Source organism: Sturnira hondurensis, unplaced genomic scaffold, assembly GCF_014824575.4.
Source record: "Sturnira hondurensis isolate 20B ecotype Veracruz unplaced genomic scaffold, ASM1482457v3 Scaffold0012488, whole genome shotgun sequence".
NCBI classification, from domain to species: Eukaryota; Metazoa; Chordata; class Mammalia; order Chiroptera; family Phyllostomidae; genus Sturnira; species Sturnira hondurensis.
The window spans coordinates 1,324,059-1,336,362 of NW_028085119.1; the positions used below are offsets into that span (position 1 = coordinate 1,324,059).

A 12,304-nucleotide genomic window follows, 5' to 3' on the forward strand; every position below is an offset into this window, starting at 1 on the left:
GAGAAAGCTAAGAAGGCATCATGGTGCTACTGAAAACAGCCTAGCAGGCCCCCCAAATACTAAACACAGTTTCCACGTGAGCCAGCAAGTCCACTCCTGGATATATACTCAAAAGAGCTGAGAATAGCCCTGGCTGGTGTAGCTCAGTGGATTGAGCGCGGGCCTGCGAACCACACGATCGCGGTTCAATGCCCAGTCAGGGCACATGCCTGGGTTGCAGGCCAGTTCCTAGCAGGGGACTCACGAGAGGCAACCATACATTGATATTTCTCTCCTTCTCTCCTTCCTTTCCCCTCTAAAGATAAATCAATAAAATCTTTAAAAAAAAAGAACTACTGTACGTATGAGACTTTTTTTTTTAAAAAAAGAGCTGAGAATATATGTTCCTACAAAAACCTGTGCATAAATGTCCACAGCAACATTAGTCATAATAGCCAAAGGGTGGAAACAACCCGATATCCATCAACCAATGAAAAGGAAAACAAAGTGCGGTCTATCCACACAATGGAATATTGTTCACCCATAAACAGGAATAAAGTGCTGATTCAGGCTGCAACATGAATGGACCTTGAAAACATTATGTTAAATGAATGACGCCAGATACAAAAGGCCATGTATTACAGGATTCCATTAACCTGCAATATCCATAGTGACAGAGATTAGTGGTTGCCAGGGGCTGGAGGGAGTAAGAGAGAATAAGCTGATACAAATGGGTGTGGGTACGTTTGAGGATAAAGAAAATATTCTGGGATCAGGTAGTGGTGACTGTTACATAACCTTGTGAAATGCACCCTTCAAAATGGTGAATTTTATGGTATATGAATTATGTTCCAAATACAAAATAAAAACAAGTATTAAAAGAGAAAAAAGAATCCACCTCAGGGGTTCAACGTTGGGACGATAATCCACACCAGGCTGGGGGAGGGGGGAGCAGGTAATGCCTGAGAGCTGGAACTAATGGGAGGAACCCTGACTGAGACAAATATTGCAAAATCACTTCAAAGGTAAACTTAATCTTCGTTAACAATGACCCTTCACCTGGTGGGACAATGCCTAATGGCAGGAGAGAAAGGGCCCGATTGCTTTGCCTGTAGGAAACCACTCACCTCAAAGCTCAGGCAGGTGCTGCACTCCCTGCATCTCGAAGCACAGGTGCCTGGACACTGCCCTGCTCCGTGAGAGGGTTCGAGGTCTCTGTGCTGGGGGGGGCGGGTGGGGGACTCTGAGCTCTGAAACCACCTGTGCTCATCTGGGATGTGTGACCATCGCGAGGTGTTTCAAAAATGTTTCTAACATAAACATCTGGTACTTCCATACAAGAAGCATCTGTTCTAGCAAACTGTTTCTCAAACCTTATTTTGTATAGGAGAAAAAAGCCAATTTCTTGTCATGAGTGTGCGGTGTGGCGGCAAAGGCACCAGAAGGGGCTTCCTGAAGCAGGAGGGAGGGGACTGTGACCCTCCAATGGACTGAGTGCCCCAGTGGGAGGGAGGTGGCAGAGATGCTCAGGTCTGCTGGTAGATGGTATTTTAACCGTCATAGGGGAGATGCTGACTAGCGGCTGCAGGTTCTTGTCATGCCAAGGAGAGGTGTGTTCTCCGATAGGCAGAGAGGAAGGGACATCTAACCTTACCTGGGAGAGTCGGGAAGATTTAATGCCAGACTGGGCACTTGAGAATGGAAGACACACTTTCCAAGAGAACAGTGGTAGAGGAATAATAATACAGGCAAACATGAAGAGAGTATAATGTCAGATTCCCGCACAGAATAGCGAATTGCTCAGGATGACTGGACTGTGACATACGTAGGGGAGAAGTGGCTAGGGCAGGAGGGTCTGTGTGTTGTGTTTAGTCTAAACTTTATCCCAAGGACACAAAAGACTTTAAGCAGATGTGTAACTTTATATATATACACACACGTGTGTGTACATACATATACCTGTATTTTTCCATGTATAATGTGACTTTTCTGCCCGAATTTTTGAGGGAAAAATAAGGATGTGCATTATACATGGGTAGTATGAATTCTGTATTTATATAAATATTTTTAATTATTTTGTTTATGCTTATGCATTAAAAATGTAACTCCAGAAAGCAATAGTGATATCCGTATGCAGAAGAATACCCTGGAATATGATAATAGATTTTATTTCTAAATATAACTAAGTAAGAAATTGAATTAAAAATTAGAACAAAATATTTTTTCCTGAAAGTTTGGGCCCAAAATGTGGGTGCACATTATACACAGCAAAATGATAATGTACAGGTCTGTCCAGAAAGTATCCAGCCACATGCTATGAAAAATAGAGACATTTACTGAAGAAGACACAAGATACAAGAAACATTGTACATAAACAATGACGCCTCAGTCCCCTCCCAAGTAGGCACCTTGGGACCTCACACAGTTCTCCCAGTGTCTCTTCCACTGTTCAAAACACTTTGCAAAATGCTTTCTTGTAATTGCCATCAGCTACCCCATTGCATTTTCCTGAATCTCATCAACAGTTTGAAAAATCTTCCCTTTCAAGGGTGATTTTTGTTTTGGGAAAAGCCAGAAGTCACAGGGTGCCAAATCTGGGCTGTAGGGGGTGCTGAGTCACCTGGGTGACTTGATGTTTTGCCAAAAAACTGCACCAGACAACAATGCATGAACTAATGTGTAGTCCTGATGAAGCTGCCAATCACCAGTTGCCCATAGCTGTGGCCTTCTGAATCATCAGAACAGTTTCCATGGAGGAATGTTCAAGTTGAATGCAAAATTCTATGCAGATTCGTTGCTCTACTCAGTCATTTTGAATGTGACAGCCACACAGTACACGTGCTCACTCAACAGCGTCTACTGCTCCCACTGACTAGTACAGTGAAGTTGTCACTGTTCACACATGTGCATTCCTGTGCTCTCTCCTTGGCTGCCAGGTTGCATCAATGACAAGCACACTGTTCTTGTTATATTAACAAAAGCTGGACTTTTTCTGGACAGACCTCATATATGTATGTATGCATATGTGTGTATACACATACATACACAAATACACACACACACACATCTCTCTCTCTATATATATATATATAAAGTGACACTAATGCCTAGGAAAATAGAGGGTGGTTTGGAGAGGCAGACTGAGCCAGCCAGCGCTGCTGCGGTAGCCCTGGACCACTGCAAAAGGTCCAGGGGGCAATCACCATGGAGATGAAAACAATTAACATGTGGAATTACAGTCCTTACTTGATGGATTACATTTTATATAGCTAAATTTGTTCTACCTGTTTGCCAAGTGGACCCACCCTGAATCTATACCTCCTTCGTTGAAAGAGAAAAATAGATGTATCTTCCAGGAACTAGTCAAGGATGAAAAAAGAAATCCATTCCAAAATCTCACAAGCATGCTTATTCAAACAAAACCATGTGTGCATACGTAGTAAAGAAAGCATTTGTTTTCTTTAGTTTCAAGTTTTTAACATGCAGGGTGGGCAAAAGTAGGTTTGCAATTGTATGTGAAAGTTTATTCTTTATTTATTAATTATTGTATTATTTGCCTTATTATTATTGTCGTTATTTCATATCCTTAGTTATGATTTATCTTTTAGGTAATGACAGCTGATAATTTAACCTGTCTGTCTACCCCTACATTTTGGAAGAGACTGCCAACTTTTCTCTTCCTTGTCCAATGATCTGGAATACCAGAAGTGCTAGTGTTGGCCTCCAAAATTATGCATGAAAAAAGTAAGTAATCTACTCTGCTTTTCACAACAGACCAGTCTAAATTTTGGCTACATTTTCTGAGAACCTAGTCAAAAGAACCTTTCTTATGTTTACAAGGCAACTGGAGAAAAATAACCAGAGACATGGGAGGGCCCTTGAAATTTAGTCTTACTAATGTAGGTTAGGGATGAGAAATGTGGGCTCAGAGAGCCATGATGGGCCCACAGGTACAGGGCTGGCTGGGGCGGGCAGGGCAGAGCCAGGTATCTTCATACCTAGTCCAAAACTCTTCCCCTTAAACTACACTGTCCCCATTATTTGACTCATTTAAGAAAATGTACACTAGGGGAATGGCTGCTTTTCCTCAAATGATCATGTTAACAGCATCAAAGTGAACAAATTACAGTTGATCCTCATTTTCTGTGAATGAGCCCCTCACCAAGATGTACCTGCAATCTCCAAATCAGTACTCGTGAGCTTCACCCATGCACGTACAGAGCTACACCCATGCACGTTAAAGACCCGTGTCTCTGACGAGCACATTCCCAGGTCAGGCCAAACCAGGTGACACCACGCTGCCTTCCTGTTTTAGCTCTCATGCCACAGGCGTCCCTGTTTGTGATCTCTTTGGGCTTTCTGGATTTTGACTGCTCAGTATTTCTAGAATTTATCCCTATTTTTCTCAAGTTACCCTAAATGGTCTCTTCAGTAATATCTATGTGACCTTCCATAGCTCACACAATAGTGGTCTCGACCTCTAGTGAAAACTTTCAACCATAGGAGGACAGGGGTTGTTAAACTGCGAACTCCTGGGTCAGCCTCCCCAAATGAATGGTTGAGTCCTGACATCTGTATGTATTTACAAGCACCTCCTGGTGCTAATAACTATTCATTCTCAAGACTCAGGTCCCCTCTCACGCCCTCTTGGAAGCCCTCATTCACTCGCCTAGGCTGGTTAACAGTCCTCCCAGGCACACACGCACACACACACCACACTTGGCTCCCACACGTCCCCAGGGGCAGCAGGAACCTGGATGGAGTGTGTCCAGTGTTCTGTGGCATAGAGATAAGCACTAACGTGGGTACTTTACCAGGCACTGTGCTGGGTGCCACATATTTATAGAGCACCTATTGGGTTTTAGGCATTGTAAGCTAGCTTACATATGTTCACTATTTTTTAATCAGAACAACTCCATGAGGTGGTATTAGCTCCACTGTACAGAGACTCAAGGACAGGCTGGGAGCCAGAACCCAGGTCATCTGGTGTCCCAAACCCACGCTCCCTCCATTATCCTGCCAGCCACCAGCCCATCCTTGTTGCTCATCTAATGGTGTGAACATATGATGTGGTCTGTGCACCAGATAGAGCCTTAAGTGAGGGGAAGTGAGGGGTCAGAACAGACCTAGGGGCTGCTCCCCACCTGCCCCACCCCAAGCTGAGTCTGTGTCAGGCACCATTCGGGCTCCCTGTGGCGGACGACTACTTTGAAGTGGTGAATGGTAGTGACACTGTGACTTAAAACAAGGAATATGTATTTGGTCTTGGACTCCATTCTGAGTATAGACCTTCTAAACCCCTTAGCATTTCCTAAGTGATGAGAGCCATAGAGGTGTCTTTTGTTATTCATAACAAGCTCCTTTCAACCATGCTGGAGTTTATGTTATAATGTAATATGACATAACATAATATTATATACGTAGTGGTCTTTGGAAAGCCCACTTAGGTTATCTAGGGATAACCTACGGATGGGAGCTGGTTGCCGGAACCAACCACACACGAGAGGGTTGGAACTTTCAGAAGAGGGTAGAGGGCCTGGAGGTTGAATCCACCACCACAGCCAAAGAACTAATCAATCACGTCTGGGAACTGAAGCCTGCATAAAAACCCAAAAGGACAGGTTTGGAGAGCTTCCGGGCTGGTGCGCACGTGGAGGTGTTGGGAGGGGTGCACACCTGGAGAACCTGAAAGGCCTGTGCTCCTTCCCACATACCTTGCCTGATGCATCTTTTCAAGCTTCCTGTTTCTTTAACAGCCTTTGTAATAAATAGTAATCTAGTAAGTAAACTGTTTCTCTGAGTTCTGGGAGCCATTCCAGCAGGTTAGTCAACCCCCAGGGAGGAGGTGTGGGAACCTCCGATTCACATACAGCCGGTCAGTCAGAAGCACAGGTGTCCACCTGGACTTTCGACTGGCAGCTGAATCGGTGTGTGTGGGGTGAGGGGGCAGTCTCCTGGGGCTGATCCCTTAACCTGTGGGTTCTGACGCTGTCTCCAGGTTGACAGTGTCGGAATTGAGTTCAATTAGGGGACACCCAGCTAGTATCTGAGAACCTGAGAATAGCTTGATATGTACAGAAAGAAGCCCATGTTTGGGGACGAGAAGTGTGCAAAGTGAAGCAGAGCACTGAGAGAGAAGAAACACACGGAAGTGTCTTCCCTTAGCAGGTAAGAAGGGGAAGAGAAAGGCCATCTCACCAAGACTCCCCTCCTCTTTAGCCAGCTTTGCTCTGAGGGTCAGGGAGCCTGAGCGAGGAAGCTCCACACCAGGGCACTGCCCCGTGCATCGGGCTAGTTATAATCAGTGAGGTACAGAACGGGACGCTGCAGAAGTTAGCAGACAAGCGAAGGCTTCGACACCATGGTTCGTATAGGAAGGTGGAGTCCCACCACCTTCACAACCAACCCCACCTTTCTTCCCATGAAGAGGCCCCACAAAGTAAAGCAGAGACCAGGCAAATATTTTCCTGATTGTCTGACTTCCACTTTCAAAGTCATTTCTGTGTCTGACTGTCACTAGCCTGACCATGAACTCTGTCTTGGAGAAAGGTTATGAGCATCTTACCAGGTAATCGGATTGGCTTCCACGGGGCAGAGTTTGGCACATAGGCGTGTTTCGTGGCGGTGACGATCAGCTGACTGCCCAGCTTATACCGGAACTTGATGAAGACGACACCATCTGTCCCTGAGGTGCCAGAGGCGATGGAGACCTGGTTGGTGAAAATCTCGATGCGCGCCTCTGGGACTGGCTGATGGGTGCTGGCGTCACTGATGTGGACCTTCAGTGTGACCTCTGCAAGAGGAGAAAGCAATCCAAAACAAATTGGGCCCCTTGAGCAGTGATTCTGCCGTCGAAGCTACAAGAGGTGGCGAGTGCAATATGATAAGAAAATTGAGGTCTACACTCAAAATACAATTAATTTTAACAAGGGAAAATCTCCTTCTTAGAGATCCCATTTTATTTTGCATGATTTCCTATTTTATTCAAAACCACTGGCCCTCACAAACTGCATTCTCTTCGTTCCTCCCTGCTTACACCAACGAGTAATTGAGATAAAAATTCCATCCCTTTAAGACATTGTATAGCAAACACAATACTCTTTTATCCGTCCCAGCATGGCCTGCAAACACAGCCTGAACAGGCTCAAGCTGCTGCAGAAAGATCCTGCGGGCTCAACGATGTGCAGCCACAGTCTGCAAAGGTCCCGGTGAACACGGACATGACGAACCCAGGATCACTGGCTGGTAAACATGAAGATGACCCAAACATGGTCCAAAATGTCACGGAAAGGGAGAACCCATAGAGTGGGAGGAGAGAAGGTCAGAAGGGGAAAAAAGTACATATTTGAAAAGATAAATGAAGCTGAGTCAGTAATATTGGCAAGAAAACAGAATGAATGTGGAAAATGGACAGATCCAAATTAATGTTAAAATATTAAAACTGAATGGATCATGTTCAATTCATGCAAGAGATGTTTACTGAGCTGCTACTCTGTGCCTAGAATTCAGAGTACTTGTGCACATGACTACACTAGTGGTGAAGAACAGGAGTACATGGGTGCGTGCTAAGCCTGGGGGACATCTGGTGCAGGCACGAAGGAGGTAGTGGCGGAACAGCATGTGCAAAGGCTCAGAGGCAGGAAAACGCCATGTGTGCTTCCTGAAAAACAGAACAGGTTCTGAGGGCTGGACAAACAGTGAGAGGGGCCTGGGGCTCCATGGGAGACAAAACCAGAGAGGCCAGCAGGGGCCAGATCCCCCATGGCTTGAGAAGTGATCTAAAAGGATCGTTCTCTACCCTGAGGGCAATGGGGAGGCATGAGGGTTTTAATCAGGGGTGTGGACTTCAAACTTATATTACAGAAACATCTGGCTCTGGATGAAAGACAAACTGGGACAGAGATGAGACTGAAGGCTGAGGTTCCAGTGAAGAGGCCTCTGTAATAACCCAGAAGAGGTACAGGGGCCCAGACTCCAGCATCTCAACGGACATCAATGAAAGGACTATGTCCCGGAACAGCCAGAAGTGCATCCTGCTCCAACAAACGTCTTTTTCTTAAGCGCTTGCTATCCAAAGCTCTTCCCAACTGGGGCAACCGCACTGAAAAGGATTTCTTTTGCTTCGAGAACCTCCACCTTGGTAACTTGCCGGCTACCTTATGATACTGAAGCAACTTTTTCAATACCATGAATTTCAGGTAGTCAATCATCTTCTTACCCATTTTTTCACATACTGACTTAACACATTTCTGGACTAGAGGGCCTTATATAAAGAAGAGCTAAAGATCCCTAGACCTAGGGACTACACGTCTGTGCAAATAAACATCTCAAAACCTTGCAGAGAAAAACAAAAGCGATACTGACACCAAACTTGGTTGATCCATACTATGGAAGAAACCTAATGCCAGGAGTGATAAAACCAGCATCATGACGATCAAGGATATGACATCTCAGATCCTATGTAGTCAGTTCCCTCCAATCTTGTCCCTGCCACATTAATGCAGATTTGCAGGATGTACCCCACACTCCTTTTCTTGTTTAACCCAGTCTTCCCTGTCCCCGGGTGGTGTGCAAAGTTATAGCGTCAATGAACTCAGCTTTCGTTAACATTCACACAGAAGTCCTCTACAACAGGGCAGTGAGAAGGGGGCTTTGTAGGGCTGCCTGGATGACTTATGCAATTTTATGGTAATGCAACATTTACTAACAATTGGGGTTACACGACTTCTATCCAGTCTTCACTGTTTGCTGGGATGACAAAAGCAGCTGAGATCTGGAAGAAGCTAAAGGATTCCTGGGTAAACACAGAAAGAACAAGTTCTAGTGAAATCACAGTCCTCAGGTCTACCCCGTGGTTTTTCTCTAAAACAGGAAGCCGAGTTTATGTGCTGCGACTGTGTACTTTGAAAGCGATTATTTAGCTACTTCTTTTAGTGTGATAGGATGTGAAAACATGTTAATATAACTAAGTAATAATTACAGACCACCAGGGTATTATTTTTCTAGTTTTTCTGTTTGCTTTATTCACATGATGTATATCATGAACAGTCCTCCAGTTCAACAAGACTAGACTGAGTTCATTTAAAAAAAGATTTAATTTTTTGCAATAGTTTCATGTTCCCAGAAATATTGAGCAGAAGTTATAGAAATTTCCCACTGGGGTATCATTTTTCTGGAGCAGCACTTAGAATTAGATTATCCATTCAACAAAGAGAATTATTCCACCACAGGAGTATCCTTGTGACTAGGTGAGTGAGTCACTATTTACTGACACTAAATCACTTTGCAGGTTAAAGGAAGATGCTATAAATGGCCCCAGGCCTAATTTTGCATTGAGATGCCCTGTGCTCTCTGCTGGCCAGTGAGAGCTTAGGGACCCTGCTGAGCTGGGCCACCTGACAAGTCAAGCAAAGCTGGAACAGTGTTCTTTTACTCCTTACACTGCACCCCCATCACCAAGTTCCGCTGGTTTTAATTCCACAGTATATGTTTCAGAGCTGCCCCTCTTTCCCATCCTTGTTAGCCATCTGTCACACAGACTGCCACAGAGCCTCTTCACAGAAACTGCCACTGTCCTCAGACCTGGCCCTTGAAATCCCACTGAAGCTAGTGGGAGCCATCTGAACTATTGATCTGATCACATCCTGTCCTGCTTCACACTCTTTAGTGCCCCCCCCCCCCGCCCTGATGTGGCTGGCTGTCTATCTTCCTATGGTCCATGAGGTAAGAATGGTTTTTAAAGTTAAATTATTTTTTAAATCAAAAGAATAAGTTTATGTCTCATGAGAATTACCTGGAATTCGTCTATATTTTAGCATCTATAAATAAAGTTTTATTGAAACACACCTATGCCCAGTCACTCACACACTGTCTAAAGCTGTTTTTGCATTGCAAAGGTAGTATTCAGAAGCTTTAAAGCTTCTGTTAACAGAGACCGAATGGCCTGCAAAGCTTGAACTATTTACTTTGGGCTCTTTAAAGAAGAAAAACGTGCCAACTCCTGACCTGAGAGATCCATTTCATGGTACCCCAGGTTGTCCACACTCACCCTCCCTGGTCCCCACTTACTGCCACAGGCCCCCAGACGCTGTCCCTGCCTCCCTCCCTTCCGCTTCCCATCTCCGTGGGAAATGCCTTTCTGCAACTTGACTTCCATGTTGCGAATTCCTGTTCATCCTGTAAAAGTCCTAGTTAAGGTTTACTTGAAAGACCACTCCCGACTCACCAAACCCTCTCCAAACCGGGTTGAGGGCCCTCATCTCCACCCCCTTGCCCTCCCAACTCCTGGACTGCCTACACGGACACTGTTCCTCCTCCATTTGCCATGCAGTCAGCATTCACTGTAGGCTGACTGTGTGGGCCGGCTATGGTGGGCAGAGGAGCTTTCAGCTTTAGGTACTACATACATTCCAGGTGTAATCACGAGGTGGGAGAAGTGCCTGGAAGGAAAACTGGGTACCACAGCAGAGCATAATGGAAGGGGGACCTACTTTCAATGGAGTGGTCAGGGAGGGCCTTTTGAGGAGGTGTCCCTGCAACTCAGGCCTGAAAGATACACACGAACCAGCCAGACAGAGAGGCCCATGGCAGAGGGGCAAATGCAGGGGTAAGAAGGCCCTGGCTGCTGAGGCCCAGGAACAGGGAGCTTGGTGAGGAGGCCCTTGTGCCTGCAGATGCAAGGCCTGTACCACACACTTACCCCTGCTTCACAGCATCTGGTGTGCTCTGTGGGCCCTTCAGGAGTAGAGGTTCTCATTTTCTTAAAATTAATTTTTATAACCTTACGGTCTAGCCTGGCACCTAGAGCAGCATGTGTCACTAAGTTTGTAAAATGAATGAATGCCAGAATGAAAGAAATCACCCCATAATGCTGTATTGTCCAATGTGGAAACCACTGGCCACTTGTGGGCACATACGTTTAAGTTTCAATCAAAGTAAATTACATTAGAAACGGAGCTCCTCGGTCACACCAGGCACACATTTCAAGGGCTCAACAGCCACAGTGTAGCAGTGGCTCCCATACTGAACAGGACAGACAGATTTCCTTCACTGCAGGAACAATTTGTGTTGCAAACTCTTATCTCAGAATCTGAGTAAAGAAATCCAGAGCATCAGGATAGTTCAAGGGTCTGAGCATGACTCTGAGCCCTCAGGGATTTGACCTTTACTTGAGGTCCTTGCAATGACTTGAAAGGCTCTGTGTGCTCTCTACCCTCAACCGCACACCTCCCCACCCTCATTCCCTATTCCTCCCTGTTTTGGGGCGTCCAAGTGGCTCTTCCCTGGCCTGGCACGCCCCCCAACCCCAGACACCCATCCACACAGCTTATTCCCTCAGCTCCTCCAGTGCTGTTTGAATATCACCTCCTGAATGAGGCCCACACTGACCAGTAGCTATTTAAAACCATTATAGAAATTTTAGAACCCAGAAAAAGTAGAGAAAATAGCATGAGGAAACCCTCTGCACTGATAAGTTAGTTTCAATGACCAACTTTTGCCCATTTTTCTTTTATTAATTTTCCTCCCTATTCAATTTTCTTCCTTCCCCACCTTTCCTTCCTTTTTTGCTGGAACATCTTGAAGGAAAGCCTAGCTATTATACTCAATTCCATTATTTCCCCATAAATATTTCAGTTTACAACAGATAAAGACTTCTAAAAATCATATCCAAAATGACATTATCATACTCAATATGTAAAATAACCTCTTTATATCGTCTCATACCCAGCAAGCATTCAATTTTCTCTGATTTTCTAAAACTGTAAAGGGTGTAGAGCAGGGCTCCCTGGAACACAGCAGAGCATTTTCCCCACAAACCATGACAGGGGAGGGGGAAGTGGATGATACAGTGTTTAAGACACTTTGCATAATAGCTGTGCTGCTGCCTAGGGCAAAAGGTGTATGTGACCTTAGGAGCGTATCACGACTCCTGTCATAGCCAGAGGAGGCCAATGCCCCTGGGTCATGGGGAACTCTTGCCCTGACCAAAGATGGCAGCTGAAAGAAGATAAAAGATACGGGGAACTGGCAAAAGCAGCACACCTTAGGAGGGGCTGTATATGAGGTCACAGAGGAGGTTTAGGGCCGAGCATTTAAAATAAGGGTGCAATGAGAGAAAGGGGGAAGCAGCCACGCAGCCTGCAGTGAAGCAGCAGCCATGTGGTATGGGGGAAAGGGTGTAGGAGAGCGCTACACTGTGAGGTCTGGAGTAAGAAGGGGAAGACCCCGCAGAGCTGATGGAGCTGTGCATGGACCTGCCTAATCAAGCGCAGGTTTGTGGGAGGTGCTTGGAGCCGAACTGTGACCGGGAATGCTAAGCTACACG

At 45.5% G+C, this 12,304-nt stretch overlaps 1 protein-coding gene and 1 long non-coding RNA gene across 3 annotated transcripts in view; one reads left to right on the forward strand and one right to left on the reverse strand.

The window, feature by feature from the left end:
• The window catches only part of FAM171A1 (family with sequence similarity 171 member A1), a 129,217-nt gene that overhangs the window by 47,330 nt on the left and 69,583 nt on the right, over positions 1-12,304 (reverse strand). For both annotated transcript variants that reach the window (XM_037060758.1, XM_037060757.1), the window contains exon 2: positions 6,545-6,772. In XM_037060758.1, coding sequence (XP_036916653.1) covers positions 6,545-6,772 — 228 coding nt within the window. The remainder of the gene's footprint in view (positions 1-6,544; positions 6,773-12,304) is intronic.
• LOC118997128 (uncharacterized) overlaps positions 1-12,304 on the forward strand; it is a 29,271-nt gene that overhangs the window by 16,523 nt on the left and 444 nt on the right. Inside the window, exons 2-3 of the long non-coding RNA XR_005068617.1 lie at positions 3,588-3,723; positions 9,503-9,702. This is a non-coding gene — a long non-coding RNA (uncharacterized LOC118997128). The remainder of the gene's footprint in view (positions 1-3,587; positions 3,724-9,502; positions 9,703-12,304) is intronic.